The sequence below is a fragment of the Myripristis murdjan genome, chromosome 16 (genome assembly GCF_902150065.1).
Source record: "Myripristis murdjan chromosome 16, fMyrMur1.1, whole genome shotgun sequence".
Classification (NCBI taxonomy): domain Eukaryota; kingdom Metazoa; phylum Chordata; class Actinopteri; order Holocentriformes; family Holocentridae; genus Myripristis; species Myripristis murdjan.
The window spans coordinates 8,452,940-8,477,303 of NC_043995.1; the positions used below are offsets into that span (position 1 = coordinate 8,452,940).

A 24,364-nucleotide genomic window follows, 5' to 3' on the forward strand; every position below is an offset into this window, starting at 1 on the left:
AGGGATATATTGTATATCCCAACAGTTGCACGGCTTTGTAACTTTATCTGCTGTCAAAGTCTCCACGACCAGTTTTAGGATGTGGATCTGCACTTGGCAAACAGACTGTAATGTAGTTTGGGCAGTAGACTGTATTGCAAATATAGAAACAGTGACATTATACAATATGCAACTGTGTATTTTGCCCTCAGAGACATTAACCGTGCAAAGGGCAGATTGTGAATTACAGTATAAACTGTTGGTGTCAGTATCAGCAGCATTAGTATCAATAACGACCGCTCAGCTTGGTTAATTAATTAGATAGAAGTTGTGACAGCTTCTGTTCTGGTAACCTAACACGTGTGCTCTAGTGGCCTCTTGTGATCAAACTGAGCAACTGCAACTGTCAAAAAAATAAATTGTTCCTGGAAACTGGGGATTTACTGTGTAGCCTTGACTTTTAAACCACCATCTAGTAGTAGAGACAGAGGTTGTTTGAAGAGCAGCGCTATTTTTACAGGCAACGGTCAAAATGAAGCACACATGAAGCACCAACATAAATTCCTGGCCGTGCTTTACCTGCCATAGTACAAATCCAGTCAGCTGCAAGACTGCAAGTAAATTTTGGGAACAGTTTGCGTGGTCAGCGATGTATAGACATGGAAAATACCATAAAAACCACCCACACCACAAAATATGGTCTTTGTTTTACTTTGACAATCATCTATATATGTCTAGATATTTTCAGTTATCTTTTGGAGTCATTTATTCTAATTGGAATAAATAGAAGTCATATTACCCAGCTGGCTGAGTATTTCATTTGTTTTCAGGAGAAAAACATCTCAATTTTAAACATACATAACTTTTTTAGATGAGCCTTTTATTTTTATAGTGCTGTACTTCCTGAAGTACTGCACCACTCAAAAATGACTTGGTAACATATTTATTAAATCAAGACTTGGGTGAAAGAGGACTTTTTCGCCATCAATAAACAGAGCCACTCGCAAGCATTTAAAATAATTTATGACATGTTTGAATTGCACTGCAGCGTTTTCTCATGGCCAAAAGCTTGTTAGGCTTAATTCAACAAACTGTTTTCCCCCTAATTTACCTTGAGTGTTTTTTAAGCAGACTTCTGTATATGACAGCAACACAAACAGGCATAATATTCATACACAATACAGATCCAGCACCCTATACAACATTTAAAGACACACATACACACATATGGAATGAGAGAGAGAGAGAGAGAGAGAGAGAGAGAGAGAGAGAGAGAGATAGGGTTAGGTGTGTGTGTGTGTGTGTGTGTGTGTGTGTGTGTGTGTGTGTGTGTGTGTGTGTGTGTGTGTATACACACACCTATATAGATAGATAGATAGATAGATAGATAGATAGATATTATATTTAAGATTTTGGTTTCCCCTGTCAGTCTAGCCAAAAGAAAAGCATCTATGCCATTGAATGACATCTAGGAAATGGCTTTTCATTTGATAACTCAACTGAATACAGCATCTCCAATAAAGGCAAGGACATTGTTTTATTCATACAGGTCACTACAGGTCAAATACACTACCACAGACGCTGGAAGTTGGACCTCTGTGATAATACTGATATCCCATGTGGTCAGGTATCATCCCAAGTTACAATTCTTAGGAAGGTCCTCTGAAATCTCTTCTCTTTGGTATTTTGTCAGCCAGCTGTTATGTCACTTTTTTTTTTTTTTTTTTTTTTTTTTTTTTTTGGGCTGTTTTAAACATTATACTAATTAGAGTAATCCTAGTACATTGTAACACCAAAACAAATAGCAACGAATGTCTGTATATATTCAAATTTAACTTGTACTCCGATTTAACTTTTGTTAAGGGGTTTATTAATAGCCCAACAATGTTGAACACGGAAATCAGGGCCTTAGGATTAACCCTCTAATACCAAATCCCCATCTATATTTATAGAACACTGGTCTCTCCTTGGGGATTAGGATGCTCTGCAGAGGTGGAGAGGTGAGGCATGGTGGATGATGGGTTGTGTGTGTGTGTGTGTGTGTGTGTGTGTGTGTGTGTGTGTGTATGTGTGTTGGGTGGGTGGGTGGGGGCTGTTTGTGATAAAAGGTGTTTTAGTGCCTCCAGACAGACTTAATATTTGAGGTATTATACTTGCAACCTGCTTGGACTTCATCTGCAATACCTGAGCCTGATTCCTAAAACAAGTGAGGGAATTATATTTTGAGCACGCCAATTAGTCCCAAATTGAGATTCACTTCCCTGTCCTCAGATATTTAACATACCTAACAGGCCTAATGAATTTTGTCAAATGTGGACATCAACAGTATTTGTAAGCCTTGGATTAGAAGTGAAAAACATCCCAACTGTATGCCAACTCCATTAAAGTTTATTGTGATAAAAGTCCTACAGCGTTTTGCTGAGCCAAAGAGACAGAGCAGCTTGATCAAAGACCATGAAGCTGACTTGAAGCTGTGATGATGTTACACCACTGGTTTACATTGGCCTATCTCATGGCAGACAGATGTGCTGGGCCAGCGGTTTCCTGAACATGATCACAAGAAATGTCCAGATAGATGTGTGGATGTGCACTATTAAACAGGCAGGAGGCCAGTCTTGTGTTCACCAGACTTGTTTATCATGAGAATCTTGAAAAACAATCTAAATCACAAGGAACATTTACAGCATTGTGATGGGAAACAGATGGGAAGGTTGTGAGAGATTTTTTTTTTTTTTTTTTTCCAGAGATTGGTAAAATAAGACTGCAGTTCAACAACAGTTTCTTCCCTTTGAATGGCAGTACTCTCACAGGAAAGGTGACACTCGAGCCCTGGAAAATGCATTGTGTGCATCACAGTGAACTGAACAGATCTGTCCCACACGCAGTTCAAAACATGTGTGAATACGTTTGCACAAACTGTATTTTAGCTGATCTTTTCATTACTGTCTGAACAGGGGAGCACTGAATCTGCATCATAAAGCTTAAACATCTGTTTGTTTGTATGTATGTCCATTTTGTGACTGTATTCATCTTTTTATTGAGAATATGCTCATTAACCCTAACCCATAAGGAGCAATAGTGCAAATTTTATTCTTGTCCCATCAACTTAATATTGCAGAGAGACTGACTTTTGCTGCAATGTTTTTGGGGAATGTTGGCTGCCTACTGTGCCTTAAACAAGAAAGAAAAAAAAGAACACTAAAATAAAATAAAATAAAATAAATAAAATACATGAATAAAAATAAGACATTGTGTGAATGAATATAAACTGTATAGAATTAAGTAGGCACTTGAGCATTTGAGGTCATTAATTAAGATAAATAAAGCATTAATTAGCAAATGGTTTTATGTCAGCATACCTATCGTCATGTAATACATGCGTAGTCACATCTTAAAGAATTAAGGAGTCATCGTATTTTCAAGAATATCAGTTTTTTCCTCATTAATATACAAATGTATGCAACAAGGAGTTCGAAAATCAGATCAATTTACCTGAAAATAAGGGACACTGCATTATAATGTTTTACTCTCACACCCTCTATGATATCTGCTATATATATATAAGTAAATCAGATATATGATAAATTAATCTGCCGTATATCTCAAACCATATTAATTTCTAATCCCTTACTCAAACATAAATGGCCAAACAAATATATAAAAACCTGTTCCTATTTGTTTACCCACATAAACGTGCAGACACACACAAACTCAAACTCAAAAGTTCATTCACACACGCAAAGTGCAGTACATTCTTTGAAAAACCCACAGAAAGACAGAGATTGAGGAGCACCCAACACAAGCTTTAACACACGCAAGACACAAAACCCACATCTACCATACAGTCTGCCGGGGCAGGAGTGCAGGACAGTGAAGAGACAATAACGTGTCAATCAGAGAACAATGTGAGATTACAGTGTGAGTTTATGGAGGGAAAATGGAGTTAAGTTGCAGATTGAAACTGTGACATTTGCTCTGTGATCAAAAGTTAAGTTTAAACCTTACTGATCCCTGTGGGGAAACTTGTCCTCTTCTTATAACTCATCTGATCCTATAGATACTAGTCGCAGTGGCCCACAGATCACTACAGTGAATACAAGCTGGGATTCAAACCCAAGACCTTGCCTCATTGTAAGGCAAATGTACTAACCACTGAGACACCGTGCTGCCTCTTTTATAGGTTTTGGTCTGTGTAGACTACACATTAGGTGGTTTTTACTTGGATTTATTTGTATCTCCAGTCAAATTAAGTGGCACATTAAAAAAAAAATTTCACTCATTTTATGTCATTTCATACCTGCAACTGTAACTGCATAATCCCTCTGCTAATTTTGGTCCTAAGTTAGTCATCAGAGTAGACGCACCTTCCCTCTGGACATTGATCAGCGAGTCAACTCCTCGTCTTGCACCTGGTCATGGAGGCACTATCTCTCCCAACCCACTGTTCAATGACAGGGCTCTTGCAGCAGCTCAAAAGTCAGCTGTGTGATATGCTGCCACGCTTCTTGGACGTGACGTGACTCAGTAGTGCGTGCACAGATGGCAAAGCGCAGGACGAAGCTGCCGGACAGCTGGCAAGGCACCAGATGGATCTGCTTGGCATCATTGATCTTTTTCAGTAAGGCCTTGTTCAGCTCATTGGAGCCCTGGAAGGAAGGATTGAAGGAGCAAGAGACAGCAGGAGGAAGGAAGGAAGGAAGGATGGAAGTAAGAAAGGAAGGAGGAAGGAAAGGAGAGAAGAAGTAGGGAAAATGGGAGTGAATTAAGGAATGAAAGAGAGAGGAAGGAAGGAGGGAGGGAAGTACAAAAGGAAGAAATGTATGCAAGGAAGGATGCAGGGGCAGAGGGTGAGGAAACAGCAGGAAGATATTGGTTAACCATATGATGAAATCTTGATAAAAAGGTCATAGAAATGTGTAAGCCTTTTATGCACATTCATAAACTAACCTCAGTAAGGTTCACCCTAAGCTCCCAAAGCCCAAGGTCGTATTTTAGCAGGGCCCCCCCCCCCACCACCACCGCCACCACCAAAAGGGTTGTTCTGTAATGTTGAGTTGAATTTTTTACCTGAAGCCTGAAGCAGACCAGGCCCATGATGACATCAGCGCAGATCTCAAATCGCTTGTCTGCTTTTACCAGACTCTCAAACTCTTTGGCCAAGCCGACTTGCTGTAAAAAAAAAAACAAAAAACACATCATGTGGTATGACGTATGGATTAGTATGCAGTATATTCCATAGTAGATGGACACATGGTTGTTCAACAAGATGAGAAGTGTGAAAAGGACAAAATCAGCACTTGTGAAGAGCTCAGCTCTTCACTAGGTGGCAGTGTTGTATCAAGTTGTTGATTTACTCTGGCTTTTCCAAAAGGTCTCTGACAAATGTAAAATTGTGACTCAGTAACCATGAAATAGTGATTTTCAAACAGTGGAAACCTGTCCACAGAAAATGTAGTTGCGTTCCTCTGATAATTTTCAAATGGCACCACAGGATTAAAAATATTCCTACAGTACAATTTCATTCAATTTTCAAGAACAAGCTCAGGGAGAAATTAAATATATAGAGAGACTCTAAAAATGGATATTAGTGCATGTAATTACATTTGTGCGAGCAAGATAACAACTGATCATAGGAATATGCCTGAGAGTGAGTGAGGGAGTGAGTCCAACATGTTCAGCTCTACTTTTATTGCTAATTCCTTCCTAATGACTTGAGCTACTGACCAAGAACTGGCTGACCACCACCTTGCTTCCGCATTCCCAGCCAACAATTCACCATCACCAGAGGTGTTTAACAGGCTAATATAATGACTTCAGTGTCCGTTTTGCTACTTTTGGCATGTTGATATAGAAAGTCTCACAAAGATCAGGCTTTGGCAGTCTAAATGCTTAATTTTACAACTTTTACAACATGGGAGGCTGCTGCCCAGTCAACTGGATGGTGGTTTGAGCACTACATACTCTTTGAATGAATTTTCTGCCTTTCTACACTATTATTACTGCTTCTACTACTACTACTACTACTACTACTACTACTAATGATAGTAATAATAATAATAATAATAATAATAATAATAATAATAATAAACAAAACAAAAACCTTTCTCTCCATTGGTAAATAAAAAGAAATCCACTGGGAAAAAATGTGCCCACATACAAAGTTGCAATGCCATCATGGTTAATAAAAATCTTCTCAGGCCATCCCATATTTTCCCTGCACTATCTAATCAGTAGTAGTATGACGTGTTTTGTGGCTGCAGGCATGAATGATGCTACTGCTGCTTCAATCAAAATAGAGAGAGCATCAACAAAAAACAGGCTCATTTGATTGACAGAGGAGACCGGAGGGAGGGGGCAGGAAGCTGAGGAAAACAGACAGGCGTGTAGGGGTGAACCAGCAAGAAGAGGAGACAGCAGAGGAGGGATGACCAGGGGTGGGAAAGGGGGAGGGGAGCAATAAAAGAGAAAAAAAATGGCTATAAAAAGCACATATGACTGACAGGATATGCTGATGCAAGAAAGATGAGGAGGGAAGGGATTGAAGGGACTTTAGAGGTAAGGAGGTTAGGAGGATCAGGAGGGGTGAAGGGTGGGGAGAGGGACTGCCATTTATCATTAAAGAAGACATAAAAACCAGGCATATCTCATTGCCAGGAGGAGCTCAGGGTGGTAGGAATGGAAGAACGAGCAGAAGGCAATGGGAGGCAGAGGAAAAATGAATGAAAAAGGAGGCATGCAAGTTTGATGAAGCCGTACACCTAATCTCACTCAGACATAATAGTAGATTACATCAGAATATGTGCTAACACTTATAATAATCATAATTAATATATGGTAAATTGACACCTTAAACTTCACTTAATAGCTGTTTTACAGTTAACGCACAATGAAATGATGATAACTAACATTTTCTCATTACATAAACTATTAACAGCTTATTACTGCAAATATTATAACATTCATCTACTATATTAAGTATTTTTAAATGATTAGAAATTGATTTTTAAACCTTTAAGAAATCATTTGTAAAGCATCTACAAATATTACATAGTTAGATGGACTAGACACTTTATAACACTTTGTGAACGGATAATAATTGGTTTATATATTATAAAGCAACAACCATTGTGGTAAATAGTTAATAAACAATGTGTAGTGCATCTTTAAACATTATTGTGGGTGACAAAAACACAAGCCAGTTGAATATTATTGATAACCCACCTTGCGGATATGAGCCTGCAGGCCTGTGAGCCCGTACAAACGAAAGACAAACCACATTTTTAGGGAGCGAAACCTTCTGCCCAGTGGAATCTGCCAGTGCTGCAGGACAGAGCAGGACAGGGAGAGAGGACGACAAGGAAAGAGTGTGAAAAATATGGCTTTGACCTCAGTGGCTTAGATGTCGACTGGTTTATTAAACTAAATTAACAATAATTCATCTTACCCTGTAATCTGTGACCAGCCCTGTGGTGAGAAAACACACCAGGAATTAGCCAGTAATGTTCACATCCAAATACTCACACAGTGCAGATTAGTCAAGTTATATTAAAGCTCATTTTCTATTCTGTCTCCATAACACGTCATTGTGTGTATAGTGTAACTATGGCTCTAAGTCTAATAATTAACATTCAGCCTATTCGGCCTGATTTCATATACATACATATATACAATATTTTGATGATTTAGTCCAACATAATCTAAAACATCATTCTCAGACACTAAATATAACATTATTCACATCCAGATATTAATATCTGCTTTAGCAAAATATTCAGCCAATTTTACTGTGTGTTATAGCTGTTAATTTCCTAACTTGCTATTAGCACAAACATGATTCTAATAAAAACTCCCAGTAACTTCATAATGTTTCCTGCTGGCATAAATTTTGTTATCGGGTTTTATTGCATTAATGTGAAATTGTGATAACTGATGATATAATAATCAAAGTAGATATTTATTCTGGATTGACTTTGGAGTATTATTACATTACCGAAGTAAAGACAGTGTACAATCCCAGATATCATACCACATCACCTCCCTAACAGTCATGTTTATACGCCTGTGACAGGCCAGCTGCTCGTCTCTAGTCTAACCCTCGTCCAACAAGAGAAGCCATGTGCTAAATATCTCTCTGATCACAGCACCGTCAGTCCACTCAAAGCCCATTGTGTGAGATCTGAGTGGCTGCAGATAGCTGGAGTGGAAGCCCGTGCTAGCTGGTGCTAGTAACCACTAATTAGATTGGACAACAGGGATTGTATGAGCAAGGGCTTTTGTAAGATGCCTTAGTGGTGGGAGGTAGTCGTTTTGTCTTTGTCTCTGTCTGCTTGTCTGTCAGACAAATTATGGTGCAGCTCCCAGTCCATCTGCAGGCTGGGAGAACGCATGTGTAGCATTGATGCACATAATCGTGAACAGACACACATACAAACATGATGATGTAAAACAAATGGCTTGATCAGTGGAAGGTCAGTATTTTTTACATCTTAAAATATTAAAGTTTCAAGGGTCAAACATTCCTTGTATTTTAACAACACACATTCAAGGATGTAAGGAAACTAGGGGTGTATTAGGCAGATTCAGTAGTTTTGGTTGTCATGGTTCTCATCATCAGGCCGACCCACTGATAAATTAGATTTTTTGTGAGTAAATTGTAAATGGTCTTTATTGCAATCTAATCTCAGTTGTAAATAGTTTGATTGAAAACAATGGAAATTCCATCCAAATACAAAATAATGTACTTGTATGGGGTAAAATTAAGGGGTTTAATTTTGTTGTTGGTAATGAGGACACACACACACACACACACACACACACACAAACACACATACACACACACACAGTGTTTTTTGGGGGGGGTTCTTTATTATGCTTTCAGACAATAGGTTTGCAATAAAAAAATAGATTTGAGAGCAAAACTGTCAACACCGCAATCAAAAAAAGTTTAATGTAAGTAAATTGAATTTGTGATTAAAATGTAAATCAAATACTTTTGTTTGAGAGTCAAAAAGTTTTGTCTGTAAATCCCAAAGTTTTGTTTGAGAATCCAAAAGATTAATTTGCAAATGCAAAAATTTTGTTTGCTGTTGAGCTGAACCTTGTAGGCGGGACCTACACTGAAAGATGTCAGACACGTCTCTATTGGCCAGTCCTGATTGTTGTGACAGCTGAACAGGGATATTGCCAAGCTGCCCCTCTGATCAAGACTGGCCAATAGAGACAAATCTGACATCCTTCAGCGTAGGTCCCACCTGTGGGATTCAGCTCAACAGAAAGCAAACGTTTTGGATTTACAAATAAGACTTGCATTATTTTGCTTGCAAAAAATTTTTTGGATTGAAGTGTCAATAGTTTTGTTCTGAAATGTATTTTTTGATTGCTAACCTATTCTGTTTGGTTGCATAATAAAGGAACAACACTCCACAGTAAATGCCCAAGGTCTATCATGGTCTTTGACTCTAATCAGCAAGCAAGGCTACACAGGAAGTATGTCAAGCCATAGGTTTTCTTGTCCAGTAGCTTGACTGTGGCCTGACACTGGTCATGGTAAACCTCATGTCTCATAGACATCAAGCTAACTTTGTTCAACCGCTGATATCTGACGCAAACATATTCTTGTTCAAGAGCCTTTAAAAAGTCAGAAACATTAAAATTTGTACTTTCTCATGTTGCTTTTTAATCACACTACAGAGTCAACCCTGATATTGATCTGGTATCTGGCTCTGTTTATTGGATTGTGGCTATGATCAGTTGCAATAGAAAACAACAAGCAACAAGCAACGTTGCATACACGTACACCCACCAAGCTACAATGCGTAACACTGGTGAGTATTAATTAAATTAGGTCACAAACACAGATTAACTTCAGGTAGAATAGGATTGTGAGATGACTAAGCTAGCACAGAGAAGCATAGATTTAACCCCCCACCCCCCCTCCTCTCTCTGCGGGGTGCCAAAACATTCATCCTCATGCTTGCACTTAGCTGGATGAGGTTACACCGTTTCACTGTGTTTAACACATGTAGACCCCGGAGCATTACCTCAACAATTACTGCTGCAATTATTGCCGAACCACAATGACTGATGACAGATACTGATTTAATGTGTGCCACTGTGTTTTTGCAGCTGTCTGCCTCAGCTCACAGTCTGTCAAAAAAAAAAAAAAAGCCTCTACCTGACTCTTGGTTTTCATGTTTAAGATAGAGGGGGTCCATCTTGAAGGCTCCGATAATGTCTGATCTTTTCTTTACCCTGTTGAAAAACAGAGAAACAATAGCGTTAACATAAAAAAGAAGTACAGTCAAGACTAACTAGAGCCTGAGAGGATGTCAGCAATGACACAAGATGACAAGAAAAGAATGTGTCATAGTGCTTATGGGTCAGACCTTTTCAAAACACATTAATTAGGAAATATCCAGAGATCCTCGTCAAACTTTGATACACATATTCCATTCTCATTTACCTGACAGTGTATTTTAGGGACATGCTAGCATATAACAAAACCCACAGCACCGGTGCAATGAACATGCAAAACTGTGAGGACTGTGTTGGTTAAATTTGTAGTCTAATCTCATGGCAGTCAGTCAGTTTGATTAGCTGAATGCAGGTCAGCCAGCAACCACAGTAACCTGGTCTCTATCTTAATACAGACCAAATATACCAATGCCAATACCAACAAATGTTCCTCACAGACTACCATGTGCATATTCTTTGACACCCATCATTATCAGTTTTAGACAACCACAAAAACAGTTTTCATTGGTGGGAGAGGCAGAACTGTTCAAAATGAAATGAGTAAATTATATTTGCCAAATTGGAAAGAGGGCAAACTGATGGGTCTATCCTCTCCTGCTTTTCTGCTCATGTAAAAATTAATGACTTGAAGCGCCTGAATCACACAGACAGATTATTTAGGAGAGGGACATGAAGGGAGGGATTTAGGCGGCAGCTACTATATGCGTGCCATTTTGTTCTGTGTGGCTTTACATATTTGTAGAATGACCATTTGTGAGCATTCACTGAGCATGAAAAAAGGAAATGCAGTCGTCACAAGGGCAAGAGGTTTTGTGGCCTTAATCCTCTTTTCCTTTAGAATTTGCATTACTTTGCTCTGCAGGACCAATACAATACCTCCCCTTCAACCAGGCTCATGAATGTGACCGTACTGTGGCATAAAAAGCAGAAACATTAAAGTAAGCCTACAAAAGATGGTGAAATCTCACAGAAAGCGTAACATGGCAACTAAACTGCGTCAGGCAGAAAAAGAAGCAAAAGCAGACAACATGTGGGGCAATCCATCACTAATGCCTACATGCGACTTCACATTTTCTGTCATTAAAGAATATCTGTTGTGCAGAAAGGTGAACAGCAGCTCTGGAGCATTTTCAAACTTGGCAAAAGGTCTCACAAGGTATTAGTGGGTGCTACTGTAACCTTGCCTTGTTGTTTATCGTGGACTCAACATTATTGGCAACAGCATTTACTTCCCTTTGCCTTATTTGAACTCCAGGTCTGTCTGGAGGAAGTGTGTGGTGCCTGTCTGCTTTTCTTTGCTGTTGACAGAAGGGGCAGCTGGGAAGCGTAGTTTGTTTTGCTGTATTAACAGTTCAGGTGTAGATGGATGTGTGTCCGGTTTGTTATGACACACATAACTGTAACTAAGTAGGTGTAAGCTATGTTTGTTTTAAAAGCCTTGGAGCTACATTTGCCTGTTTAGTGACTTGGATCAGAATAATGACCAGGACCAACCAGACACGTCGCTTGGTGCTGATGTTGAGAGCTTAGCAGGTAAACATAAGCTTAGATGACAATATAGACAAAAGTAAATATTACACACTAAAAATAGAATGGACCTTTTTAGCTCAGCAATCATCCTGCCAGCTTTTATTACTGCTGTGGGTTTTTGGAAACATTTCCTCATGGTGTTGAAAGTTTATCAAATGGGATTTCTATAATGGCTGCATTTGAGGTGTCATGTGAGAGGGGTCAGGCAACTTACCACAAGGTAGAGCAGTCAAAGTTGACTAAAAGCCATTTGTGTGGGTTGAAGTTGAAAGAGTCTGCGAACTTCAGAAAAAAGGAAACATCAGTTTGTGAGCCACTTTAGTTGATGTTTTATGAGGATGAAAAGTGATGGTGATCAAACAAAAGGGAGAAATACGCTACAGTAGATAATAATACATGTCTTTTGGCTTAATGCTTTAATTAACTCACACTATCAATGGTTTCTTACACCAGTGGCTTTCACTGATGACTAGGGACTCCAAGGGGTGTTTAGGGAGATCATACAGGGTTCAAGAAGCAAACCAATTGGAACAACAGGTAATAAAATTGCTAATTTATTTGTCATTAGAATAACAACAAATGAGGCATCTTTGAGATCTCTCCTCAGGTAAATTTCTAGCTGCACTGGCAAAATATCTCGAGGGATTTTCAGCATGGAAAAAGTTTTAAGAAACCTCAACAACCCCATCAGTTTCATAAAAGATCACGCCGCACCACACCTTATTTGCCATCAGCCCCCGAGACAAAGACCTTCTCACCAACAGCTACAAACCTATGCCGAAGCAGGCGCAATGTATTTGAAATGCAAAAGAGGAACATCTAGCCGACAAGCACGCAACACTGAAAATTTTGCTGTGACGTTTTATTCAAAGAGAGGCAAATCTTTTCTTATCTGCTCTAATCTTTTTTTTTTGTCCATTATCTCTTTTTTAATATCCTTTTCTCCATCTGCCTCCACAAATGCAATAAAAAAAAAAAAGGCAGTGGCACCGGCAGACAATGTGTGACAGTCTCCTGGCTGGCAGTTGCCATGCTGACTGATTCAAAGGGGGCTGGTTGCCTGCTTGCCCATCACTCATATCCTAGCAACCAACCCTCCTGCCGGGCTGCAGTCCATTCCACAAAATGTTGCACCCTTTTCCATGTCACTGCGTTTCATTGACTCCATATAATACAGTTACACACAATAAATATATACTCCACGTATATGGTTTTTTTTTTATGCATTTGTCAACTTGTAAGCTTGCTTAAACACACTGTGAGTATGATTTAGGTATTGACCCTACAGCCACAGTTGGAGCCGACTGTCAATCAGAGAAAAGATGCAGGAACAGTTGGCCCTTTTATAGTCAAGACCCTCTCTCTCTCTCTCACTCTCTCTCTCTCTCTCTCTCTCTCTCTCTCTCTCTCTCTCTCTCTCTCCACCCCCCAACATTGTTTGAACTGGTGTGTCTAATAAACAGTGATATTTCTTTGACGAGGAAGAGCAGCATGGTGCTATCTAAAGGTCTGACGCTGCCTCAGGAAATTACTCTGTCTTTATCTCTGCGTCTCTGCACAGCATTCAGCTCGGGGAGCCGCAGCTGCCTGGGCAGCCTCAAAAGGCTGATCGATGCCTCCTCATCTGGTGCCAGTTGTTCCACCTATTACTCAATCTTGCACACTTCCCTCCTGACATTAACGTGCCGCCATTATCAAACATAAATTAATATAATCTGTAAGTGACGAGTGATATTTGTCTTTCAAAGTGTTAGGAACATAAGATGCCCAACTGGATGGCAAATTATTATTTTTTTTCCCAGTAGTTTATAAGAAGGTAATATTGCAAAGGTGGAAAAATAAGGAAGCACCTACACATCAAAAATGGAAAATATTAATCAAATATTACTTGAGTAAGCCTAGATATGTAGATATAGATATAGATATGGAGCTTAATTTACAAAGCTGTCTAGACGGAGGGGAGCCGAAAAATTGTCCAGGATCCTTAAAATTTAAGGAACCCTGTGTTTCGTCTTTATCTTGATCTTTATCTTATTGTGTGTGTGTGTGTGTGTGTGTGTGTGTGTGTGTGTGTGTGTGTGTGTGTGTGTGTGTGTGATAAGTATCTATTTGTGTGGGTGGGGATGCAGTTGTATGTAACTGTATGCTATCTGTGGATTAGCAATTCAAACAGGGTCCCATCATGAAATTTGATTTCTTGAAGACAAGACGATTATGGAACATGTTGAAATATTGAATATATTGTGTTCAAGCCCATACTCACAAAATTTCAACAAAGAATATAATCTTTTGTCTTTCGTTTCATAGATTTTATAGGAGAGTTGGTATTTTCATGAGCAGCTGAACAGAAACAGTTTCACTTGTCATTCAACACCAGTAAAATGTCCCTGTGTAAGTGACTATTCAGGTTTTTGACCACACTTCCATCCAGTTAAGCCTCTCTGACACAAATTTGAAAGGTCAAGGTCATAAATCCTGCTGTCATTTTTGTCACTGGCACTGTCAAAGCACCTTGACCTTGAAAATTCAGCCTAAAACATTATCTGTAGTGTTTATGAACTATATGAAAACAAAAACTTGAATGTTTTTACTCACCTCAACACCATTAAGTAAAGGTCTGAATTCAGGACAGATAAATGCACTCCCAGCGTAAGCCGCATCAATGTGCATCCATATTTTATTTGCATTACCTGGAACAGACAAGAGCCATATAGGTAGTGAGTGTTTGTACAACCAGCTGCTCAGAGGAGGCATCTTTTGTCAAAGTAGATTTAAATTTGAATAACCTGGAGTGCACCAGTAGGATACAGTACATATAGTAACAATACCGATGATCTGTTGTCTTTCTTTCAAAATGAACATGACTGATTATATTAAATGATAAAGTTATTTATGTTTTTTTTCCCCATGCTGTGTGTACCACGTATCAAGTAGCTGTTATGCTGTTGTGGCGCATGACTCACATATAGGCCCCAGCTCCGTGATGTGATCGAAAGCACATGATGGAGTGGTACCAAGAGTTGCACAGAACTGAAAGACACAAACATACAAATCATGAAACACCATGAAGCATATTGCCATCTGTGACATTTCCTGCCCTACCTCAAAAACAATCTGTCACAACGACTGAATAAAACAAACGCTCAAAGATCTGATCCTAAACATATTTATGGCATATATATTGTTTATACAGCATACCAAGAATCTAATCTGTTTCTAAAAGGCACACCCACATTGTATTTACCTCACAGTACACAGAAATAACACAAACATTTACCAAAGGATGATGTAAAAATGAAAACATAAATTGATGCTTGAGGCAACTGATGTGCAGCCTTTCATGCAAACACAGATATCATTTTCTCTTTGGATGACAAATGCAGATGAGTCAGAGGCACTTGACCACTGCAGCCCCCCTGACTGTTGTTTGTGGTCATTATTCACTGATAGAGATCTGCCGGGCCAGATGAGATCGGGATTAGTGGCCTTAACCAGATATACACACATTAGCTTTGGCAGAAACAATCTTATCGTTGAACAAAGGCCTCAGGGGGTGCACAGCATCACTAGGCAAGATGTGTCATTATGACTGTTGCCTTGGTGAGCTTTTCTCTAACCGGCTGTGTAGGTGTAAAGCGTCCATATGCAACAAAGGCAATGCAATGATGCGACTGGATGTGAACACAATCCCCTCTTGATATACCTGAAGGTCCTGGGACTGAAATGTTCACTGTCCATTTAAGCAATGCGCAACTTTAGTTATGTGTGAAAAAGACAGTGTCTGGAGCTTTTTGGAAGTTTAATACAAAGTCATGTTCTCCTTTGTACCTTTGGGTTAGGGTTAGGGTTACCCTAACCCTAACCCTACCTTTGCTAAAGGTATTTCTACTGTAAGTGCCCTACTTTGTACTGGATCATGCATGCCAAGCAGGAGGCATAGTGAAAAACAACCTTGTAATAGGTAATGTGCCTGTGCTTGTGTATGTGTCCATGCATTTGCCACTGTGCATGTGTACTCAGCTCTATCCTCCCTTGTGTCTGAGTACATATGTTTGTGTATTGTCCTACAAAGAAAGGGATGAGTCCAGCTTTCTTGTCCTCCTCCACCATGTTCTTCAGGGTCTCTCCTTTGACGGCGTACTTGCTGTCTGTGGGAACCTTCCTCATCCTGACCCCTCCTATCAGACCAGCTCGCTCCACAGAGGAATGGGCCTGAAGAGAAAAGGGGATGTATGGTTTTCCAGGTGTATGGACAATATGGGGGAGTTTCTGAGCGATTTCCGAATGCTCGCCATCTAATTTCCAAAAAACTGCAATTCTTACTCTTCTTTAGGACTGAAAATTATGATCCCTGCATCTGGGGGAAATGGAAGAATGAGCATTGTTCTTGAACTGACAGTAGAAAAATAACTAACTGCTCAATCTGTAAAGGTCTGTGTGGCCCCCAGGCAACTCTCTAACCCAATCACAGAGTCAGCCTGGTATTAAACCTGATCAAAGCTAGCCACTGACCCCCTGTCTCTCTCTATCACTGAATGCCTTTTTCACTAGCATTAAGGCTATTAGGGCGAATTTTAGTGATCCACACTCAGGGGTTCAGGTCACTTTTTACATTGCTGAGACATTGCAGGGCTGCACTGTTAATTCAAGAGGAAAATTCTGCAGGGTTAATGTGTGTGACTCTACAACTTAATGGACTTAAATTTCCTTAAATCTCAAATACCTATTTATTATGGTGGAAGGTTTAGACTTCAGCAGGGTTAACTAAATTTATTTTTATTAATGGACACCATTTTTGTCCTTTTTTTTTTTGTTCAAGAGCTACCTTTTGTCATTACACTAATTTAGCACGCTGTAGAAGAAAGGTACTCTGTTTAAGACAGAAAGACTCGGTACACTCCATCCTAATAAACATGTCTTGACATGCAAACCTCTTTTGATTTATTTTCACTGCTTTTATGTAGAGTCACATCTGCAGGAATCTGTATGAATTTGGGCAGAATATAAACGTTTTCTGACCGTTCTTCTAGTATACATGCATAACAGGATATTCAAGATCCTTTTGCACGTACTTGGTCGGAGGTGTAGGCCACCAGTTTGGAGAAGATTTCGGCCTCTGTGCGCGCGGGGTCAGAGGCCTGGGCCAGCCGGACTGCTTTGCATCGAGCAGCGAGCAAAGCCACCAGGGTTGCTTCACTGGCTGTGCCCTAGAGAAGAAATGAGAAAGAGTCTGTCTGATATGATAAATCAAGATAAAATAAATGAAAGCACAGAATGCCTTGGCATGGAGAAATTTTATGGTGAGCACAGCAGCTTACAAGGTAATACCCTAACCTTAACCCTAGCTTTCACATTTCATAGCTCCAATTACAGTGCTGAAATATGCGCTATAAACATTGTACAACTGGTCAGATGCTTTCTGAAAGGCTAGTTTGTTTTTAATACAGATTTGTGTTTTTACTATATAACAGCATCGGCAAAACAAATTCCACCGGGTTAGGGAAAATTGGGAAAATAGAGGGCATCATATCCTCTCTGATTTGTTATTGCTTATCGAACAGGGTGTCTGTTCTACTCATGCATGCACATAAACAACCAAAAATGTTTAGCATGCACGCACACACACACACACATACTGACATAAGAGTCAGCTTGGTGAAGCTGTTGCACGTTCCCTTTGATTCTGTCTGAAAGTCTGTCTTTTGAGGGATAAAGACCTCCACATCTTCAACAGAGAATCCTCGATGTTCAGTTGAGGGTTCTACATGCGTCCTGTGGTGAGTCATCACACAGCGTGCATGACGAAGTGGGATTCTTTTTGAGGCAGCATTATAAAGTAAGCATGACTTCCAAGGCACCACAGGGCTTTACCACAGGCACGTCAATCAAATGTTCAAATCATTTAATCAATAAAATTGGATTACTAACCAGAAAAGCAGGCTAATACAGGCAGAATGGTTTGTGTCAAACAAATACTGAAACTCAATCAAATCATGTAATTCTTTGGAGGTTTTGGGCATCAGCAGCATTGATGAATCGATCAACCCATCCATCAATACAGTCTGATCACAATTAGGGCTCTGGCTCAAAGCCACCAGACCAAATGAAAGCTGTTTAGCTGGCAACATAAGCAGACCTCAGCCTTTAGATTCACCCAAGTTAATCTCCTATCCTCTCTCCTTCTGCAGCACACTACAGGTAAGGAGGGACATACTAGTGAATCCACTTTGCAGTGATATACAGCCCTCATTCAGCCTCCCGCTACCCATAGCTGTAGTGGCCTTGCTGTCTTTTGGGGTTTTTTTTTTTTTTTTTGGTAGGTTCAACTGAGCAGGCATATTATAACAAACCACATCTGTCTTGTAATTTCTTTTTCTTACTAATAAACCATAAATTGGCTGGATTAAGAAAGACAAAATGACATATTTGTAGCTTAGTATATCAAAGTTTTCTGTTGCCCGATAGCGTTAATATGACCAAATCTGCTTATTTTAATTTTTAAAAAAATCTTAATTTACGTCTCCTGGCCTAAAATGTATTAACTATAGTCACATCAGGCCCTATTTTGAGAATTTTTTAAGTAGTGAAGTGAAAGAAATTTGTAAGGAACTCTAAATTTCAGAAATACTAAAACAACATTGAGGAATGGCACATCAGACCCCTCTTCAGAAATTCCTGAAACATCTCCTTATGTCATTTCTTAAGATCTACTGTGAATCTAGTCCCAGGTCTTTGGCTTTGACAGATGAAAAGAAAACTAGATAGTGCTGCAACAATTCAGATGTTGCCCGCTGTAAAGGCGAGATGGCAGCACGGTAAAATGCCTTGCTTTGAGCTGCTATGTATCTCTAGCAGCTTAAAAATAAATAAATAATCAGACACTTTTATCGCCTGTACCACTTTATTAGTCAGTCATTCATTTGCTACTTGTCATTCATGAGTCTTCATTTTAACTGTGAGCACAAAGCCCTTCGCTCTGTCGCCAAGGTCGAGTGACTCACACGGGGGTGAAAAATGAAAAGGAGATGTTGGGTTAGGAGAGCAAACTTTTCAGACCATCAGTGAAGGTATATGGTCCATAATAACAGGCTGCCGCTGTGACGCTGTCACAACGCTCATTAGCCCTGCTGCAGTGACAGGAGGCCTATCTGTTGCCATAGCAAATTGCACTTAAAAACAACAGTGGCACAATGATACACAGCTGACACACACACACAAACACGCCCTCACACTCAGGTGGTCACAATAGAAAAGCAGTGAAATGATCACTCATCAGAGTGAACCTTCATGCTCCACTACTCTCACACACACACACACACACACACTTCAGCTGCTGCTGCTATGCTTGGGTCAATGGAAAACTAAACTGATGTTTAGCTTACTGCAACACGAAACAATTCCAGCACCATCATCCTCGCCTCTGCCTGTCTGCCACTGACATATTAAAAGGACATTTCCTGCCATTTTTCAGCTGTTACAAACCAACAAGAGACAAATTGGTTAAATCAATAGAAGACAAATTGCTGGTGAATTTAGATTCAGAGGCAGTTGCTCATGCATCCGTATAACCATTTATGTTGTTTTGAGAGTCAAACTGGCTTTGCATATGCTTCACACTCTTCATATGAATTTACATTTGAGCAGAAGGTTGCTGGTTTGACTCCCTGAACAGGTTGGGAAACTGCAACTGAAGTAAGCAAGTAACTCTCTCACTTCCTATATCATCAAGAACCCTTTCCACAGCAAGGCTTATTTCTCTAAAAAACTGGTTTGGGTAGCTTATTGACAAGTGTGCTTGTGATGAGCGGTGCCTTGGCACATACACTAACTGTGAACATGAAGGTAAATGTCAGTCTCAGCTGCTGACAGTCAAACTAGATTAAAAGAAGGAGCAGGAAAGGATGTAAAAATGCAGAACATGTGTTTGCGAATAAGATTTACTAACTGGATATCTGTAATTGAAACATGCATACTAACAGAGGCATACTGATATACAAGCACACGCCCTAAACAGAGGTATAATGATTCATCCATCACATTAAACCATATATCAATTGTAAATTCTGCTGATTCAACTGAGTTGATCTCTTAAGCAAAACAAAATGAATAAATTGCTCAGACTTTGACCTGATTTGATATGAAATGCTAGTATATAGTAAACTCTTTTGGCCAACCAGCGTACAAATGCACACACACAAACACACAGACACCGACCTGGATGACGCCTCCTCCATGTCCATGAGTTCCAGCGATGAAATCCTCTGGGAGCTGGAGCATCTTCCCCAGCCAGTCCAGCATCACCGTCTCCAGCTCTGTGCAGGCTGGGCTGGCAGCCTAAATACACACCAAAAAACGCAGCTGAAATACTAATATGTGAAACGTATAAGCAGGTAAAGTGGAGAAAACAAAAATGAATGTGGTTGTTACCCAGGAGAACCCAATGCAGCCAATGGCTCCACACAGCATGTCAGCCAACATGGCGGGGAAAGAGGTAGCTGCTGGAAAGTAGGCATAGAAGTAGGGACTGTGCCAGTGGGTGACCTGGGAGCAGACAAAACATAGAAATGTAGGTGTGCTGTACTTTCATACTGTTAATAATCATCGAACTGTGACTTTCAGTGTGTTCCAGGAGTTATTAGTGTTGTGATTTATTATTTTGGTGTAAACTTGCTCTCGTTCATCTGTCTTCAGTGATCATTTCTTTTCCTCTTTCTCTTTTTAAATTTGAAGTGTCAGTGTTTATAGAACATGTATGCTTAATCTATGGGCTTGAGGACATAATGTTATACACTGTCACAAACAAAGTTAAGCAACAGCTTTTATTATTTATTTATTTATTCATTTATTCATTTATTCATTTATTCATTTATTTATTTATTTATTTATGTTAGTTGTTGAAAAGAGCAGCCCCAGTGACATGAGACATAACACTGCATGTTTTGACTGACATTGTACCTTGACCATACCGTTTGTTTGCAGTGCGATAATGACTGTGTGATAACATTCCTTTTGGAAAAAAGAGCTGTAGTAACCCAATAGTAAATTTTGTCAAGGCACTGTACTAATAGCTGAGCAAAAATTGTTATGGCAATATTATAGAGACACTATAAAAAAAAAAAAAAAATGAAAGAAACATAAATTGTCAAAAGCTCAATGTAAGCTAACAATTCAGTATCACAACAGACACACTATATACCTTCTATAGGAATATAATTGAGTAACTTTTTTCCAGGAGCAAGCCATTACTGAAAAACTGGATGAAGGCATAAAATGTTGCATTGGTGGTTTGCAGCTGGAAGCAGTTGTACAGTTGGTTTAAGAAATGGAAAGACACACTAGTAGTAAATACAAAAAAAGCACCTCCATGATTTGTAAGTCATTATATTCCCTGAGGAAACATAATTGCACTGAGTGCAAGTGCTTAACAAATCTGTCTGCCACTCCTTACCACTGACTGCTGTTCCAAGTCAAATCTTATTACACTTGCTTGCCTGTATATGTGATTGTGAGGATGTATGTGGCCGGGAGCCAGAGGCTGCCTGTTACCGTTGTCCCTGCATTTATCTCTCACATGGTTTTCCCAGTGAGTCATCAATTAAGACCAGCCACAGCTAGAGCTCGCCACTCCCCCTCTAATAATGGAGCATCTAGCAATGGAGAGGTATAGTAATGGAGCAGAGAGTTTTTGAAGAGGAAAATTTCTCTTTCAAAGCAATTTGACTGAGATGGAAAAATAAAGTCATGTTAAATGTCAGGAAGAGGAAAGGTAAGAAAGGAAAGGAAAGGAAAGGTTGAGGATTTTGCAAAGCTTCTCCTGCTGATAACTGATCAAGGGTCTGCTTATGGTTTGAAACCAGTGACTTTGAGAAAATGTAAAACTAACTGAGCCGTTTGCATTTCTTATATACATACATACAAACATATATACATACACATATACACATACATGTATACATACATACACACACATACACATATACGTACACATAGATATACATATATGTGTGTGTGTGTGTGTGTGTGTGTGTGTGTGTCTGTGTGTATACTCTTAAGAATGGCAATGGGCCTACATGAAATTAATTTCCTACAACTGTGAGAGAAATCGTTTCATTTCCAAATGACTTGGTTTGCATTTTGAGTGTCCTTGTAAGAAGTTTAGAGAACAATAGACTTATAGATATCCTGAAAGTTCCCTACACTTATCATTGGTAATATGACAATTCTGTTTGTGTATTTCAGTTTTGCAGCACTTGGATTAAATGATCACATGCAAGAGACTGTTGTTAGACAGTCCTTCAATACCTGCTGCAATTCTTATTACTGGTACCAGGCTCCTATATTATATGTGGCTTAATATTGTATGACACCTAATTAATTGGCGAATGATTAATCTGATCAGCTGATTTGACCTGTGTTGAACTGAACTCAAATGATTATTCATTCATGGAGCATTAAATGTAAAGTAACTGCAGATTAGTGAGAGGTAACGATGAACCCGTCTCTGCCCACTGCTTGATTGTTGTAATTAGATTACTAAATAAATTCCCTACACCTTAGGATGTGAAAAGCCATCTACAACAGTACTTTTGGACACTTAAAATGAGACAAAGCAGACAACCTTTGGAAGAATTTCCAAAAGGTATACAATCGAGGATTTTTTTTCTACCCTTAACTGCATTGTTAGAATAATCAGAACCTTTCCACACATAGCCACAAATAGCTTCTTTAATAGAGCTGTGAGCTAGGAAGTTTGTATATCATTATACAAGGTTCTGTTGTACCTTTTTTTTTTTTTTAGTTTACTTCATGCTTGTGTCATTTCTTTTTTTAACCCCCCTGCTATGTTCAAATTTACCAAGTAGTACCCATTACATTAGGAAAACTCATTAAATATGAAGCAAAAAGAAATGATCTTAATCATTTATTTAGAGACGTTAAACATTGGCTGGGGTCAAATTGGCCCCAAACATAATAGGACAGTTAAAGAATCTTGTAGGGTTAAATATTAGAAAACCAAGCACATAAGAGTTTTGCCAGATTGTATTGTCAAAAAATGTAGTGCTCAGTATCTATCTGTCCTATAATGTTTATTACATGTTCAAAAATGAACAAGTGAATGGATGAGTGAACTCACCCCAGGCATGATGACCCTCTCTACATCTTTGATTACATCCTCATACAGCTCTGGCTCCAGCGGGGCCTCGGTGGGGATCATGGAGCGAAGGTAGCCCGGTTCCACATCTGGGTAGACCTGCCGCTTCTCTATGTTCTCCAGGTAGTCGGCCACATAGTCCACCATCTCCTTTCCCCTGCGTCGAAACTCTGCTGCATCCATGTTACCTCTGGAAGTCACACAGCAGGGCGTGCAGATGAATTCAGTCTCATATCACTCAAATCCAGACAGAGCAAAACGAGCCTAATTTGCTCATGATAGAGCACTCATTCTGATGATTTTAATTTAAATAATCATCTTAAATTGGTTTTAAAAATGTATAAACAAATAAAAACCACAAACTGTGTAAACATACACAAATGCATGTAATCCTAACTGTATTTACACACACAGATTTGTCAGTACCAATCCTATGTACCAGAACATTATTGATTGATCCAATCTGGTCAAAGAGCAGTTAACAAGACGCAAAAGGGTCCCTGAAGAGATCAAAAGCTTGGTAGCAAAAGGTGTTTCTATATCAAACACATGCTTACGGTCTAATTTACACTGATCCTAGCAATAAAGCCATTCCCTCGTAAAATATGGTGTCAAAGGGTAGTTTCTAAAGACCTTGACCTGACATATAATTGCACTCATAAAGAAAAGCTATTGTAATGCTTGTATATGGAGCACTTTATGAAAACAAGAGGATTAAGGATGTTTTCTGTGCTGCAAATCAGGAGCAAGCTTCATAGAATAAACCTGCTGCTGTCCATAAATTATGGTATAAACGTGCCGTGGTTCTTTGTTTTCATAGTCAAAAAGCACAGGGCAACATATGAACATTGCCCCTTGCTCTACACAAACCATTCAACAAGTGTTTCACCACTCTGTCCTTCTCTCTCTTTCTCTTTGTGCTGTTGAGAAGCAGTGCCCCAGTTCTTACATGTGTGTGAGTGTGTGCGTGTGTGTGTGCACTTACATATCGAGGTGAAAAAGCTGCAGCAGCGGTGTTGGGATGGTGGCTCCTCTCCTCTCTTTCAGTCTCCACGGACAGATGGACAGATAGACAGGCGAGTGGTGATTGTGTCCGTGTGTGTAAGCAAGACAAGAGACATTTGCTCCTTTTATCTTGCCAGTAACCCCCTCCCCTCTCACCGGGCCAGCCAATGGGAACAGGGCTCACAGCCAACGCCGGAAGAAGTGATTCACAAGGAGTTAACGAGTTTGTGCTCACTTTCCACCTCCATCCAACACACACAAGAACACAGTACACACACACACACACACACACGCACACACACACACACACACACACACACACACACATGCATGCAACAGGTGGGTTATTCTACAAAAGGCTAACATAGATTATTATTAAATTGTGATTTAAAACAGTGATTGCACAGTTATGAATGCATAATAAATGATTCAAGATTCAAGATC

At 39.5% G+C, this 24,364-nt stretch overlaps 1 protein-coding gene across 2 annotated transcripts; it reads right to left on the reverse strand.

Annotated features, from left to right (window-relative positions):
- Positions 1-4,249: 4,249 nt before the first annotated feature.
- On the reverse strand, positions 4,250-24,005 carry ddc (dopa decarboxylase). 2 transcript variants are annotated; one of them, XM_030071893.1, is made up of 14 exons: positions 23,901-24,005; positions 22,898-23,105; positions 20,191-20,304; positions 19,978-20,097; positions 16,836-16,970; positions 15,832-15,975; positions 14,727-14,793; positions 14,359-14,453; positions 11,978-12,045; positions 10,154-10,230; positions 7,424-7,443; positions 7,201-7,299; positions 5,047-5,148; positions 4,250-4,625 (listed from the first exon to the last, which is right to left on the reverse strand). In XM_030071893.1, the coding sequence occupies exons 2-14, from the start codon at positions 23,096-23,098 to the stop codon at positions 4,425-4,427; spliced, it is 1,443 nt and encodes a 480-aa protein (XP_029927753.1). In that variant the 5' UTR covers positions 23,099-23,105; positions 23,901-24,005; the 3' UTR covers positions 4,250-4,424. The 2 variants fall into 2 exon arrangements, with proteins under 2 accessions (XP_029927753.1, XP_029927754.1); XM_030071894.1 differs by lacking the exons at positions 22,898-23,105; positions 23,901-24,005 and adding an exon at positions 20,431-20,459 and having other exon boundaries at positions 20,191-20,338.
- Between the last annotated feature and the right edge of the window lie 359 nt (positions 24,006-24,364).

Excerpts from the sequence above, each read along its gene's own strand:
- ddc (XM_030071893.1), bottom strand. The coding sequence starts at position 23,098 with ATGGATGCAGCAGAGTTTCGACGCAGGGGAAAGGAGATGGTGGACTAT. Across the intron at positions 7,444-10,153 it reads ACATGAAAACCAAGAGTCAG|GGCTGGTCACAGATTACAGG; the intron begins GTAGAGGCTTTT and ends TTCTCACCACAG. Across the intron at positions 4,626-5,046 it reads TGGTCTGCTTCAGGCTTCAG|GGCTCCAATGAGCTGAACAA; the intron begins GTAAAAAATTCA and ends CCTTCCTTCCAG.